This window comes from Canis lupus, chromosome X (genome assembly GCF_011100685.1).
Source record: "Canis lupus familiaris isolate Mischka breed German Shepherd chromosome X, alternate assembly UU_Cfam_GSD_1.0, whole genome shotgun sequence".
NCBI classification, from domain to species: Eukaryota; Metazoa; Chordata; class Mammalia; order Carnivora; family Canidae; genus Canis; species Canis lupus.
Window position 1 is genome coordinate 9,107,542 of NC_049260.1, and position 16,019 is coordinate 9,123,560.

General features: G+C 46.4%; 1 protein-coding gene across 3 annotated transcripts in view; it reads left to right on the plus strand.

The window, feature by feature from the left end:
• The window catches only part of FRMPD4 (FERM and PDZ domain containing 4), a 566,058-nt gene that overhangs the window by 475,873 nt on the left and 74,166 nt on the right, over nucleotides 1-16,019 (plus strand). For all 3 annotated transcript variants that reach the window (XM_038586821.1, XM_038586822.1, XM_038586820.1), the window contains exon 4: nucleotides 2,149-2,251. In XM_038586821.1, coding sequence (XP_038442749.1) covers nucleotides 2,149-2,251 — 103 coding nt within the window. The remainder of the gene's footprint in view (nucleotides 1-2,148; nucleotides 2,252-16,019) is intronic.

Sequence of the window (16,019 nt, forward strand, 5' to 3'; positions counted from 1 at the left end):
CTTCATATTCTGGATGGAACCGTCCTGCTTCCCCTGAAATTCTTGGTTTTAGTTGCTCGATTAAACAAGAATATTTCCATTTGGCCAAAGAAGCATAGGTCAGATGTAAATGTACGTCCTATTAATCTGCAAGTGGTTTTCCCAGGAAAGTAGTTAAAATCCATTAGCCAATTAGTGTGAAAATTTTTCTGTATTTGATCAGCATCTGATTTCTAACCATTTGTTGGACTGAATTTGAGTGAATGTTTGCAGATAATCCAATGGTTATATAAACTCTCTCAAGTGATTTTCAAATTTTCTTATGTGTGCAAACACTGAATCTCAGTTTCCACATCTCGAAGTGAATATTTTTTTATCACTGATATGAGGAAATATTAAGGTTTTCCCCACTTTTTTACTACCCAGAAAGATTTGTTTATCCTCCAGCTTGAGTGACACATAATGCCAAGTGTCTGGGTGGGTGGGAAGCATCTGAATTACTTCGAGATCCCATCTCTGGGTGTGAAATGTTCATTCCAATTACTAAATAAAGTAATAGCAATAATATTTGAAAGATAATGTTTCAGCTGCACTTACTACCCAGTGACAGACCTGGAAATGAAATTATAGTACCCCATCAATATTTGGGAGGTAATTACATTAGACCAGTAGATAGTTGATATTTATAGGTTTTATTTAATCTGGATGTATGCTTCATGCAGTTGTGGCTTTATGTATCGAGGGACCTGGCAATGATCAGTTTTTAAATTATAGGAGCAAGTTCAAAAGAGATGCTGGCCACCTGAACTTGAAAGAGTCCACAGACCTAAGCTGGGACCCTGTTCTACCCTTTAGTCCAGTTCTTCAACCTGTGTGAGCCTGAGGCATCTTATTATATGGAAGGGATCAAAGTGTCAGCGGGATTCTAGGCAAAGCATTTAGCCCCTTGCCTGGTACATAATAGATGCTCAACAAATATAAGTTCCCTACGCCCTTGCCAACACAAGCGACAAAGACCATGGTGGGTCAAGACCAAAACAAAAGCCATCTGGCATCTTGTGTGAGCATGGACACACACACACACACACACACACACACACAGGCATGGTCCCAGCCACAAAAATAATAAAACATCCTCATCCCCCAGCTGATAAGAGTATTTGCTGCTTCCTTAACCATCCCCGCCTTAGCTCTGCTTCCTTCCCCCCATCTTTTAGGCATGGATGATTGAAGACGCTCCCACTTCTTGAACCCTCCCCAGAAGCACATAATACAGGGGCCTCTCGGTTCCCCACAGTATGTGGCCTCCCTAGTTGTGTAAACGAGGCTTTGTTCAAATCCAGGAGTGCCCAGGTTATGGCAGCTTTGGCTGCACGTAGTTGGTCATCCATCAGGGGCAATACGTTCTAGGGGCTTCCATACTCAAAGTATCATCAGTTGACCAACAGCCTCCAGAGCCCTTGGGAGCTGGCAAGAAGCACACTGCCTCACCCATTGTTCCTCCAAATTTCCTGAATGAGTCTGCAGGGCAACAAAGTCCCCAGGGTCATGTGTGCCCGTTAAAGTGTGACAGGCTCTGCTAGGCTGCTGTGTCTCAAGCCTGCCTGGGAAGTTCTAGAGAAATAATGATGTCTGATTCCCACCTCCAGAGAATCTGATTTAATAGGCCGGAGTGTAGCCTGGGTCTCTGGAGCTTGTCCAGAGCTCTCTAGTTTTCTTTCTTTCTTTCTTTCTTTCTTTCTTTCTTTCTTTCTTTCTTTCTTTCTTTCTTTCTTTCTCTCTCTCTCTCTCTCTCTCTCTCTCTCTCTTTCTTTCTTTCTTTCTTTCTTTCTTTCTTTCTTTCTTTCTTTCTTTCCTTTCTTTTCTCCCTTCCTTCCCTTCCTTCCCTTCCTTCTTTTCCTCTCTCTTCCCAATGTGGGGCTTGAACTCATGACCCTGAGATCAAGATTCACGTGCTCTGCCGACCAAACCAGCCAGCCCCCCCTCCCCAGTTCTTCCTAATGTCCAACCAGGGTTGGGAAGGATGACTGTGTAGAACTTGGACGGGTGGTTGGGTTTTGTTTTGGCAGACAGTGCCCGGCGCTTACAATGAATGGTGATGGGGCGAGAAGGACTCGGAGGGATTGGCGATGGTCTTCTCACCTGCGCTTCGTTCTCATTTGTCTCCAGGTGGCCCCTCCGAAGGCAAGCTGATCCCGGGAGATCAGATTGTAATGATTAACGATGAGCCAGTCAGCGCTGCGCCGAGGGAGCGGGTCATCGACCTGGTCAGGTGCGTGACTCCCCTGGGCCCTGTCCTGCTGCAAAGGCAGACCTCGGGCCCTGGAGGAAGGGCTTCCCGTGAGCCAGTGTGGGGCAGCATCACAAGTCCCTGCCGTTCACCTTGACGGGGCTGACACTGACCTCTAAATAGAAACAGGCCCCCTAAAGACAAAACACCTAACTGCCCGTTCTGTGTTAACAGCCAGGGTGCCTGTGCCTCAGCTGGAACGCTCCTTGACTCCTACTTCCATTGCTCTATCCAAAGGTTGCATTTTCTTCCCCTTCCAAAATTACTGACACGTTGATATTGCCTCATCAAGGGGATCAAAATGCAATACCCGAATTCCGTATAAGTGATGAGTAATTTTATATAATCTCATGGATACACAAACATACAGTTCACTGATTTTTCATACTTGACTGAGTGATTCATTACTGAATTGTGAATCATCAACCGAAGCAAAAGGATAAATAGGTCAAGGATATGACTGTTTAAAAATGTGCTTGGTTTGTTGGTTTAGCTTGATCATAGATGTAAATAATTTGTCGTGTGATACTCTTAGTGGAGCAGCAGAAAATATTTTATGTGATGTTAAAATATTGGTCAAAAGATTCTTGAAGCCCCCTGGAGTTATTCTCCCACAGTGTACTTAGGGCAAAAACAGGTCATTACAAGTTAGAAATGAGGCTATGCCTATTGTATGAGTGGATCCACTTGGGCTCCCGGGGTGTTGAGGAATGATGGGTGGGTGACACCTGTCTTTTATATACTGATTTTTTTCAAGCAAGATTGCAGCAGAAGCTAAAGCTATTACATCTAAAAAAAAAAAAATCTAAAACTACATCTTAAAAAAAAAAAACCCAAAAAACAAAACTACATCTACACTTTGAAAAGGCATTAAGTGGAGTGTTTCAGGGGCTTTCAAGAGAAAGTTTCTTTCCCAAGGTTTGTTCTGCTTCTGCTTCTCAGAGAAACCCTGGAGGGTCCCGCTTCCTTGGGAGGACTGGGAGAGGGGTAAAAAGACAGAGAAATAGAAATAGAAGAGGCTTACTTTAAGGGTGAGCAACCGTTCCCGTTGAAGCCCAGCAAGGCCCACATCCCGGGATGCCTCTCAGTTCCAGAAGGGTTGGTCACCCTACCTTACAATGTAGACCCACTATCATGGAGGCTTTGCAGCTGGCTGGCCAAGTCTTCGTGGGGCGTCCACATCTCCCAAGGGTTCCTCCCCAGGCTGTTCATCCATGTGAGCAGTCACTGACCATGCTCCGTCAGACTTACCCTGCATCAGGAATGAGACCTGGGGACACCTTCAATTTTCCTGGGGGCCAGGAATGCAAGAATCAGGAGTGACTCTGTATTTTCAAGCCCTGGGAAGGGAGTAGCAAGGTTACCATCTGGAGCCCCTTTTCTCTCGAGATGCTTGTGGACAGACCTCATCCAGGCAGGCTCTGAGCCTTCGGTAGGCCTGCATCTTGGAGTGCCTTGTTTGGGCCTGAGGGCAGGCCACGGGGTTCTCTTGTTCTCCCCTGGGCGCACCCCTCTATAATCAGTTCTGTTCATCTGGGTGCCCGGAGGATGGTAGAATGAAGGTGGCATTTTTGGGGTGCTGGGGCTGACTTGCTCGCTGTAGGACACAGCCAGCGCAAAAACCATCCAAAAGCGGGATCATTTCCCAGCAATCCTACCAGGGCATCTAGAGAGATGTTTCTCCTAACCATTTTTTTCCTTCTGCTTCAATGCACTTTGAAGCAAGTGACCTCACCATAAACAAAGTCTCTATAGAACTTTCTATGTAGCAGGGCTCAGCCAGGATGTGTTGACTAAATGAACGACAGCTCACAGTCCACATCCAGCCTGCCACCTGTTCCTGCACAGCCCATGAGCTAAGAATGGGTTTTACCATTTTTAAACGGTTGGGAAAAAAATAAAAGAAGAATATTTTGTGACACATGCAATCCATGTGAAATTCAAGTTCCAGAGTCCATAAATAATGTGAAAACAGTCACACGCCATCATTTATGTGTTGTCTCAGTGTTTTCTCCCTACAGTAGCAGAGCTTGAGTGCTTGTGACCGACGCCTCTCGAGCCCTTTACAGGGAAAGCTGGTCAGCCCTTGTTTCAGAAGATCCTAAGGTCATCAATAGCATTTTCTTGGCGATCCCTGCACCATGCCCACATACTTGATAAAGAGGTTGTGCTGTTCAGAATGGAAAGCACGGGTGCTCTTTAACCATCATGAAGTTCTTCGGGTCCTTAAAACTCCCACTGGCTTGTCAAGACCAGCCCCTGGGTCAGAGGCCCGCAGGGCAATAGAGAGCCGAGGCCTTCTTGCCAAACTGCCCACGTTAGAGCCGCCTCCCCCTTAAGTCAGCTGTGGCTGCTCCTCTGCCTGGCCTTGGCTGCCGACTCGTCGTGTGTCATCGGTCCCGTGTGCCATGGCTCTCCCATGGAGCTCATCCATGAATTCTCTGGTGGCAGGAAAGGAGGGCATCCCGCGGAGCCACCGCACTGCACAGTACCGTGCCCGGGGGCCTGGCGCCAGTAAGACCAGCCACTCTTTGGGTTGTCTGCTGGGCCCCACCCCAGAGGAGAGGAAGGAACTTCTCCCTGGATCTCGGCCCTTCTGACAACGCCGAAGGTCCCTCTCTCCACTCCTTATGAGGCCTGGAGGAGGGAAACGAGAGGGGGAGGAGGAGGAGGTGCTGGCTGGCAGTAGCAGATCACACTGTGCCGCTTTCTAGAAAGTTCTAGGGGGAGTTGCACTTGCTGCCACGGCCAGGGCACTCAGCGCGGACCCCCCAAGACAGACGAGACCCCCCATCAGACCCTTGGGGGCATGTGCCAGGATCCAAGGGATTGTCTAGCCAGAGAAACTCGGGCCCTGGACGCCACTGAGACGGCGAGCAGCAGTCCTGAAGGTGCTCCCTTCCACCTCAGCACAGTCCATTTATCTGTGTAAAAAGTAACAAGGTGGGGCCCCTGGGTGGCTCAGTGGGTGGCCCAGGGCGTGACTCCGTGGTCCTGGGATCGAGTCCCGCATCGGGCCCTTCCTCGGGGAGCCTGCTTCTCCCTCGGCCTGTGTCTCTGCCTCTCTCTATGTGTCTCATGAATAAATGATTAACATCTTTTTTAAAAAAGGTAACAAGGTGCTTTCTTTTAAGCAAAGCAAGCCTCGTGCAATTCGCAGAGATGAAATGCAGTCGGTCGTGGAGATACCTTCCAACTCATTAAACCAGAATTTGGAAATAATGCATTTCTCACTAATGAGGAAGTTCAAGTATTAGAAAATCTTCCTCGCCTTCCCATCAGCTTAGTCATCTGTCTGCCATATGTGGACCAACCTAAAAATGTAGCTCGTGTAATCAGCTCTGGGCTTCTCAGCCGATATGTGTTTTAATGCCTGTATCTTACTTGGGATAAATTCCCTTTCTGTTTAATAAAATATCCCATTTTCTTCACCACTAAGGAAATTCGGAAAAACACTCATCATTTTAATAACCCTGTAAAATTCGCTATTTAAAAATTGGCATCCATTCATTCACGTAAGTGGTTTAGTCTTGTTTTGTTCTTTTTTTTTTTTTTTTTTCCTCCCATCACAGTTTTTGCTCACGGATCGTTTTTCTTTCCAGATACATTTGTGTTTCTTTGCGGGTTATTTTTCTTATCATTTGGTTTCTCTATGGTAGAAAATTATTTATTTTTCTAGAGAAAATGAAAGAGTTTCTTGGAGACCAATTTACTACTATAGTAACCACATTTGGGTTTTTTCATGTATCCTCAGAAACATCTATAATTGCTTCACTGAAATTAGACGAGTTCTGTTCATTTCACAGTTTTCTAAGTTCTTAACTCTCTCTCATACTTTATAGCGGCTGAGGAGCAAAATCTTTGCAGAATTCGTGCCCTTTGCAAATTACCCTATCTTTCTTCTTTAGAAGTATCTGCGGATAATTTCCCTTGGCTTTTCATAATTAGACAAATTAACTTGAAACAGTTTCCAAAATTTCATTTTTGAAAACTATGGAGTATAATTGCTCATAGACATTATGAATCATGCCCCGTCCCTCAAGGCTAGCCAACCCAATTGAATTCGTTTGACTTCAATAAACAATTATTGAACATTAAGTAAGTGGCAAACATCGTGTAGGGTACTGGCCATGCATAAATACCAAAGACCTGATTCCTGCACTTCAGGAGGAGACTTCTAACTAATTGCACTCTATTTATGCGTGTTGCAAGGCTGCAGCGGAGGGTAGTGTTTGGTGGGAATGTTTGATGAGGATGGATGGGAATGTGCAGGAATGTAGGGAAGTGGCAATGGGTAGCTACTGACCCTCAGTAGAATGGCAGGTTCGTGGCTGGAGAGAGGGTTGTCAAATGCATCTTGCCTTTGTCTCTGGAAACCCAGACCCTCCTGATGGATGCTAACTTCTCCAACCTGCAGATAGTGAAATATCCCTTGCCACATGGCGGTCCCAAACCAGGACCTCAAAATTTGGTCCCACCCTCCTGCAGCAGTCACCCCTTTATGACAGCAATAAAACTCCTGGCTTGTTGTGTTGGACTGAAGGCATTGGTCTCTTGCGATTCAGGATCCATCTGAGAATTGGATAAATAGCATGGACCTCTGCCTCCACCCAGAAGAATCCATATGCATACCAGTTTTGCATATAGCGTCAGAATGCTTCTTGAACCCCAGTGTTAGGGCCCTGGCAGTGGACTCTGAAAGTACTGACTGGCTCTCTTCCTTTCCTTTTGTTTCTATCAGAAGGCAACATTGCAGAGCCAGCTATGTGAGCAGCTCCATCTCACCCCTTTCCATCATGGCAGTGAAAGCTGAGGGCTGCCCAACCCATGATGAGAAGGCACAGGGGCCAAAGCTCCCTTCTCCCATCCCCTACAATAAGGCAGCCGACTGTCCCTCCATCTGTCTTCTCTCACTACCTAGTTTGATTAGGCCTGCTGATCTAATTAATGAGCTGTGCTATAGCTACAGCCACATCTAGAGAAGATTGTCCGCATCTCTCAGACATGTCACCCCTTCTGTACTAATGTCCTGTGACTGGAGAGCTTTTCTGGGGAGCATTAGGGTTCTTCCAATAAGTAACTAGAGTAAGAATAGATGGTACATTACTAATCATCACTTCAATTCACAATGGACAAACGCTAATTTTTAGTGACATTCCTTTTACCTAAGTAACTAATATGCACACACACATGCCGAGCAATGTGCAAATTTCCTTTTAAGGCCAGGAAGATTATTCTACCAATTATAGCAAGAAAGCTCAAAAATAAGACTCCTGTCCTCCTGGAACACACGCATCTCAACAAAACAAGTGAGCCAACTCACTTGCACAGTCGAAGCCAGAACTTGGTGTACAACTAACTGTTAAGGGTAACTTTTTTGACTCTCAGGAGAAAAAAAGCAAATATTATTGGTCGCATCCCTACTAATGATGATGAGAGTTAACATGTATCAAGTCCTTATTACATGCAAGACACTTTCCTTCCTTAGTGTTAACACCAGATAATACTTCTACAGCACTTACTGTGCACTGTCCTGTGTACGTTTTGTATATTAAGTCATTCAGTCCTCACAGTGATTAATGGGTACAGTGGTTACCTCTGATGTATAGATGTGGATCCTGAGGCACAGAAAGGTTAAGGAATGTGCCCAAGATCCCCTAGTTAGTAAGTGGTGGAGTGAAACCCAGTCTGGCTCCTTAGGGACCACTCATAACCTGCTCATCATGTGTATTTCTTACAACAGCCCTGTGAGCAAGTATTTTTTATTGGACCCCCATTACAGAATGGGGAAGGGGGCTCAAAGGAGTAAAGCAGTTGCTTAGGGCAAATAGGGAGGCACACAGTGGGGGTGGAACAAGCCAGTACCAACCACCAAGACCCGTCGGCTCAGAAGGAGACCAAGCCTAGTGATCTGACACATCAAGTCTTCACTTAGTAGGCCCATCAAATAGCAGAGCTGAATTTGGCCTCTAGATCATGGGTCTCAGCACCCCAGAGACACCCCCATTTTTTAATTCTATGCACAGAGCCTGTCTCCTATCCCAGGTTTGCCAAGCACTTGCTTTGAATTTAGCAGGAAGTGCTCAGGAGTACCTGCTTGCTGCAGTCGGTGAGAGATTGGCAAGCTTAATAGGAGCAAGAGAAACACTTTAGAAGGGACCCATCTAAAAATGAGATCTAACCCCTCTGTCTTTGTATCAGCCTGTCCTCATCAGAATTATAATGGAAAGTCAAATCAGATCATGTTCTGGGGGCACTGTGTCTGCACAAGAATATATTAGGAGGGTCACCTTCCTGTCTAATTTCAGCTGGGCTGAGATGCATCTCGATGCTGCTTCGTAAAATAACAAAGCAAAGAGCATCCACCGAGCATCAGGCATATAAAATATGCATGATGATGTATGATATAATAAGGCCTTATTACAGTAAGACCGGCAAGCAATTTCGGTGAAAACAGAAAAGAACAGCCCCTTGGTACGCTGACACTACACATTGTAGAGTCACCTAATACACATTTGCAGTGTACACGTTTTCTGACATTTGCAAATTACAGAGCCTGGGGAGAGAGAGGGCAGCGATTCTAGAAAATGGAATGTGTGGGAAAACCTTCTAATAAGGACAAAGTAGAAAAAGTGACTTGGGTCCATAGTTCATGAAAGTTATAATGAAAATTAATTTAAAAAATGGTTTCATTTAGATTATTTCAACGTCCCTTATATCTTGTTGATGAGCATCTGCTACTCTCTCACTAGATCTCTCCATCACTATACGTGCTTTTATGCAATTCTTGGATGGCGATGGATGGCAAAGATGGAAGAACAGGAAAAAATCTTTCAGCTAGGGCATATTTTCAATGATCTCATATGGTTGACACTACTGAACGTCTTAACATCTTACCCGTACTAAGAACAAATGGTAGAAGATGATTATTAGCCCTATGCTATTTCTGTTGATCCTTTAGAAATACAAATTGATAAATTATTCCACACACTTTCTATAAGTAGCTACAGAGACAAGAACAAACAAACAAAAGACACATCCTGGTGAGCCTGCAGTCAGAACATGCCCAGGACCAAATGGAAGCCCCATTTCCTAGAGATTTTATTAGAAGGTCTCAGGAGCCCAGCACCCGAGCCTTATCTTTACAGGCAACACAGTGGGTGGGTAAGAATCTCGGGCCAAGTGCTCAGATACGGAAGAAGTGTATCTTTTCTTCTCTTTTTTCTTCTTTTTTAATGTAAGGTCTCTGTCCAACATGGGGCTTGAATTCACAACCCCAGGATCAGGAGTCACATGCTCTACTGACTGAGCCAGCCTGGCACCCAGAAGTGTACCGTTATTTATCTATTATGTATAATAATCCCAATTATTCCCAATGCCCATCCTAGTGTGCAGTCAGTTCGTCCCATTTTCCATGATGCTGCCTCTCCACTGGGCTGGTTGATTGAACAGGAGGAGGCACCAGGAGAGGTGAAGTGGATCTACTCTACCTGCGTCAGCCATGAGAATTTGCTGAGATACCTTTGTGCCCATCTGGTCTGCCTTTGGTCATTCACCTTGGCAGGGAGGTACTGTGGCACCCCTGTTCACCACTGTCAGCACTTCCTTAGCCACTTGTGTGTCATCTTGGGTGCACTTGCCCCTCCTGTGCTGTATTAGGACATGGACTACTCTCTAGGGCCAATTTCCTCCATGGTCTTGGGGTTCTGAGTACAAAAGAAGGCACCAGTCATTGTAGTCTTTCATTCCACCAGACTATTTGGGGATTCCCAATGGAATCTTCCTGGAGGATAAGCTTCTGGAAAGAGAGGGAGGATGCCTGTTGTTTCACAGGCACCCCGATTCGGTGCTCTTCTGAGTACCCTCAGATTCACTCTGTCTCCCCATCCTCTCACCAGTCCCTGTGCTGGAGAGGAGTACGCTTTACTCTGCTTTGTTGAATGTCCTTCCTACTCTTATTTTTTACCCTCAGTTCCTAGACCCTCTATAGTTTTCCACCTGTGTCGTGAGCCTGTCCTGGGCGGATGATTGGTGTGTGGTCTGGCTGACCAAACGGGCAGAGGAATAGAGGGGATCAAGCAAAGAAATGAGCAGGGACGTCATGGAGGGGAGAGGGGAACACTGGCGAACGTTTCAAAGTGCTCTCCTGCTTCCTGATGAAAAGACACATGGCATAGAAATCAGAAAAAAATGTGAATTCAAGTGCTCCGTCCGAAATAGATTAGCAGTGGCTGCCGTTGGGCGAGGACTTCATTTACTTAATCCTGTATCTTGAGCCCTAAAACCAGAGACCTAGCTCATACAAATGGAAGAGTTGGATAGAACCGGAATGAGATAACGTATGTGACAGCACCTCATGACTTGTCATCACTCGGGCCCTTGTGTCAGATGTTGTCATTAATGCTCTTGAAATTGCAGAGCAGGGGTTTGGGGCACAATCCAGGTATTCGGTCAAAACGAAGGAGGAACCCGAGCCGAAATGCAGTCTTTTAGGATGAATGGAGATGACTTGAGGAATGATGAAAAAGCCCAGAAAGCGCCCCCAGGCTTTGTTGGCAAAGGTAGCCAAGTCTCACCCCCTGCCCCCTGGGGCACTAGAACCCAGCAGTGATGATGGGTGAACTTGACTCGGGGGTCCACACGGGTGTGCAGCAGGGTGATCAGCTGGTGGCTCGAACCAGAGGGACTTCAGTGTCGTGTCATATGGGTGCAGTGGGTATGAACAGACTTGGGAGCTATTGGCACGTGCCCTGCAGAGGTGAAGATTGGGTGAGGAACGGCCTAAATCGGGGGTTGGTGAACATTTCCTGCAAGGGCCCAGGTTGTAAATATTTTAGGCTTTTGCGGCCCATATGGTCTCTGTCACAACAACCCAGTTCTGCCATTGTAGCACAGAAGCAGCCATAAATAATATGTAAACAAATGAGTGTGGCTGTGTTCCAATTAAACTTTGTTTACAGAAACAGAGAGGGACGGATTTACCCCCCAGGCTCTTGTCTGCTGGGCCACGACTTCAAGCAATGAAACTTAGACACCTGTTCTGAGATCAGAGGCCCGAGAGGCCGAGCAGTGAAGCAGGGCGGGGGGGGGGGGGGGGGGGGGGGGGGGTGCTGGCCATAACAGTAAAGATAAAGCAAATATGAGGAGCTCTGTGGCCACCTGAAAACCTTTCTGGAAAGTGGAGCGATGGGGGGAGAAAATAAGGAAACAAGCAAACAGAGAAACCTCACCGATTTGCGTATTGCCCTCCCTTATGCTCTCCCGTCAGCCCTCACAGCTAATCACTCCCGTACCTTGATCCTCTGAATCATACCAAGATCTTTATTATTATCTGTTTTCTTTATTTGCGAGCTTGTGGGTCTTTGTCACGAGTCTGTGTTTCGCGGTGACAAGGCCCGGGTTAGGGTACCACTAGCTGCTTTAACGAACCCAAAACCTTATGATGCTTCCGTCACGATGGGAATCAGTGCATCCCATAAAGTCCGTCCTGAGCGCTCCTGGCTGGTGCAGCTCAGCCTTGACCTTGTCATACTGCACGGAGGGAACAGTCGGGAAGGACACGGGCCTGGAACGACCCCGGGGAGGGTATACAGCGCCTCCACTCCCCTCCCTTTGGTAAGAAGTCAGCCAGCTGGGTCAATCTCCCTGCCCTGGAAGCTTCCTGCGGTGCAGGCCTGTGCCCCATCAGTGGAGGGAGCGGGTTTGCAGAGCCCAGAGCCACTTCCCTCCCGGGCCCTGCGTTGTTCCACGCTAGCCGTCGTGCCAGGTGCAGTGCTCAACGCGAAATCAAACAGAAATGACGGTTCCTAGGAATACCCCAGGTGGATTCCCTGTGGGCCTGCCTTTGAAATGAGCTCGAACGGTTCGTTAGGTTAGTCCTTCCATCAGATGTCAGTAAGTTCATGACCTTTCCGGCAGTTCCTGTGTTTGTCTCAGGTCTTTGCAGACGTGTTGATTCTTGACACCTGTGTTCCAAACACCTGCCCACTTCGCCAGCACGGCTCACTGTCCTGTCCCTGCCTGCCTCCCTTCTCCTGACTTCATGGGCCTCAACCTCTTCACATCACCTTACGCTCTGCTCGTAGGTTTGCAGCGGGGTATTTAGTAAGTGGTTTAAGTGATCGTTCTGGAATTAAACCGCCCCTTGGCCTCAGCGCAGTGTCAGACCCCATAGCCAGCATAACCAGAGTTACACTGATGCCTACGCCTAAGATGATGTCTAGTGTACATTAGGCTGCTCTACGAAAATGCAGTGTGGGGTCTGAGAGGTTGTGTTTATGCCTAATATGCATTGCTTACGTGTGAACTTGCACATAAACGTCCTCCCTTTCTGATACACTCGGCACCGATGCTTTGGAATCTCCTTGTGCCCCCTTGTCGTGAAGATGCCGAATGTAGGAGCGTGTGTTAGACTTGCGTGTGGGAGAGAGAAGATCGGGGTTCGTCCCCCAGGCACCTCCCAACCAGCTCTGTCAGTTTGGGTATGTAACTGCTTCCGAGTCCTCATCCCCCAGAAGTTTGTGATGAAGGACTATAGGCCTTTTGCATGGGACCATTCTTCATATGTAGGTCTGTCCTTGAATGGAAGGACATATTTTTTTAAAGATTTTATTTACTTACTAACGAGAGACACAGGGAGAGAGGCAGAGACATTGCAGAGGGAGAAGCAGGCTCCCCGCAGTGAGCCTGATGTGGGCCTCGATCCCAGGACCCCGGGATCATGACCTGAACAGGAGGCAGATGCTCAACCGCTGAGCCACCCAGGTGGCCCCAGAAGGACATTTAACATCTGGCATCTCATCCACTAAAGCCTGGTGGTGCTCCCCAATAATTGGGGATGTTCTCCCCCCCCCCCCCATCAAGAGCCACTGGAGATGACGGTTATGAAATCTTACCATCTTAAGCAGTTGTAGACAACATTTCTCCTTTTTCTCAAGAGGGTGTGATTTCAAATTCCCGCAGATGAATGGTCCCCCAGCAAGTGGGAATGTCCAAAGATGGCAAAATAACCATGAAATGGTTGAGAAGAGAGGAGGGGAAGTAATGAGGCAAGTCCTGTCCCTGTTCCCAGGCAACAGAGCAGGGAGCGGGGAAGCAGCGATTACCAAGAGCCACCCTCTGCCTGCTGGGAGTCCAGATGGTGTGGTAGCAGAGACCCCATGTTCATAAACTAAATGGTAAGACAGTGAATTTTCATTATAAATAGGATCTCTAAAAACCATATTGGCTTGTAAATCTCAGGCAGAAAAGGATTCTTTGAACAACTAAGATGCAAGGAGAGATTTTGTACTCCCTTGCCACTCTCTTGCTACCGTGTTTCTTCAAGCAAACAAAACCCTCCGAAAGAGGCCCTTGAACCAGAATTTTTCAAACATGGAAAAGTGAAGCAACCACCATTTATGAAGCCCGCCTCTGGGCCCCACACACCAAATCCTAGCACTGCTCTGTGATTAGGAATAATCAGACTCATCTATAGTTAAGTAAACAGGGTTGGGGCACCCGGGTGGCTCAGCGGTTAAGCGTCCGCCTTCAGCTCAGGGTGTGATCCCAGGGTCCTGGGATCGAGTCCCACATCGGGCTCCCCGCAGGGAATATGCTTCTCTCTCTGCCTGTGTCCCTGCCTCTCTCTGTGTGTCTCTCATGAGTAAAGAAATTAAATAAATAAATAAAATCTTTAAAGAAGTAAAGAAAACAGAGTTAAGCTCATGCCAAGTGGATTCTGGGCTCTACATTATGCTAGAGGCGTCATACTTGATGAAGCCAGGAGGTCGGTCCAATGTCCATCTATGGTATGTACTGTCTGTTACTCAGTGCTGTCACCTGGTATCTGAGGGACCCTTAAACACACTGAGCCAGACCGGTCTCTGGTGGCTGTGCGGATTAGCACCAGAGCAGCCTTCCTGAATGATGAGAGCCGAGTCACATCTCCGGGACCCTTGTGTGGCCAGGGCAAGAAGGAAACTCCCCGAGATACAACTGAGCATGTGTCTCCCACCAGGCCACTGGGCAGGAGTTCAGAGCAGAGATACATTAAGTAGAAATATTTTTTCTAAAAGGATGGGTTTTTTCCACAGCTAGTGTTATGGAGTTAAAATGTGGTACACACTACCTCGTCCTTTTCTTAGGTTGGACAAAATGCACACACAAGGAAAATGCACACGTTCTTGAAGGCCGTTTGTCCACCTTGAAACGCTTTTGGATTCCACGTGCAAACGTATGAGCTCGTGTCTATCAAATCAGCATTTGGGGCACCAGGGAGGCTCAGTCGGTTGAGCATCTGACTCTTGGTTTCAGCTCAGATCATGATCTCAGGGTTGTAGGGTCAAGCCCCACGTTGGCTTTGTGCTCAATGGGGAGTCTGCTTGAGGTTCTTTCCTTCTCCCTCTCCCTCTGCCCCTCTCCCGTGCTTGCTCGTGCTCTCTCTTTCTCCCTCTCAAATAAATTTAAGAAAAACTCTTTCAAACCAGCTTTTATTTCCACATTTTGGCTTATTAGTATCCGGTATATTATAAATCAATCTTTATTAAGCGTACCAAATTATATGCCACCACATAGTAGACATTAAAAAGCAGTTAATAAGCCATTTGATTACAACTTAAAAAATGAAATATAAACTCATTTAGTCTGTAAGTTATATACGTTTAGATGGAAAAGTACCAAAAAAGAGAATTGTGGATCTTGGCATTTAGACAGAAGCATGTGTAATATATTATTATTCTAAACAAGATTTCACTTCTACTTCAACACCTTCCCTTTCTAGTATCCTGAGTATTTCCCATTTAAACAACCAAGGCAAGATTCATTTCAGATTCTAGATCAAATAATAAAGGACCCAGAAAACAAAAGATTTGTTCATTTCCCCCCATAGGAGAACTTTCACTATTAAACAACCTTCTTCTTTTTTTTTTTTCCTCCTTGCTGCTATCTATATATTTATGCACAAAATACTCTGCACGTCTGTGTCTAATAAATGGGATTGCTCTGTGGGCTGAGCATTCTTGGGCTTTTACAAGAAGCGTGTCAGAGCTGAATTTTCATCATGCGCTCTGAAACTCTGCCCCAGGGTGTTTTCATTTATATTTAATGTTAAATCGAGGATATTAGAGGTGGAACACACTGTTCTTCATTGAACCCAATCAACAGTATCAGCTCACTTTGAATTCTGGAAATAACAGGGAATGTTCTTTCTCATAGGGCACTTCAGGGTATCTGGGTGACTAGGAGCTTGGTGATTTCAAAACTGAATAGCCACACACAATAACAAAAGAAACCTCTCGGGATTCATAATAAAACACACCAAGTTTGGGGAAAGCTTCTAAAAGTGTGGCCGTTTTTTTAAAAACTCACATTTCTCACCCTTTAATTTCCTGCATATATTACATTTCTTAAGCACAGTGAGGTGCCGGTTTCCATTCTTTTACCAAGAAATACAGTACGTGGGAGGCCCTTAAAACTGGCCTTCCTCTGTAATTTGTTTTCTTTTCTCCATGAAGTCCCTTTCCTTGGTCTCTCAAATATATAGTAGGTCTTAAAAGTAGAGAAGCATAGCTGTGATTAGTAAGAGCCTTTCAGGCACCAGTGAAACATAATTCAAACAAGCTTAAGGAAAGAAGTGAATCTACTGGCTGATGGAACTCAAAACGGATCCAGGGTGGAGCTGGTCAGGCGAAGGGGAGTCGGGTGTTGGAACCCGACGGTGGGTGCCGGGAGTCCTTTGGCCTCCATCTGGGGTCCCGGCCCACCTTCCTGC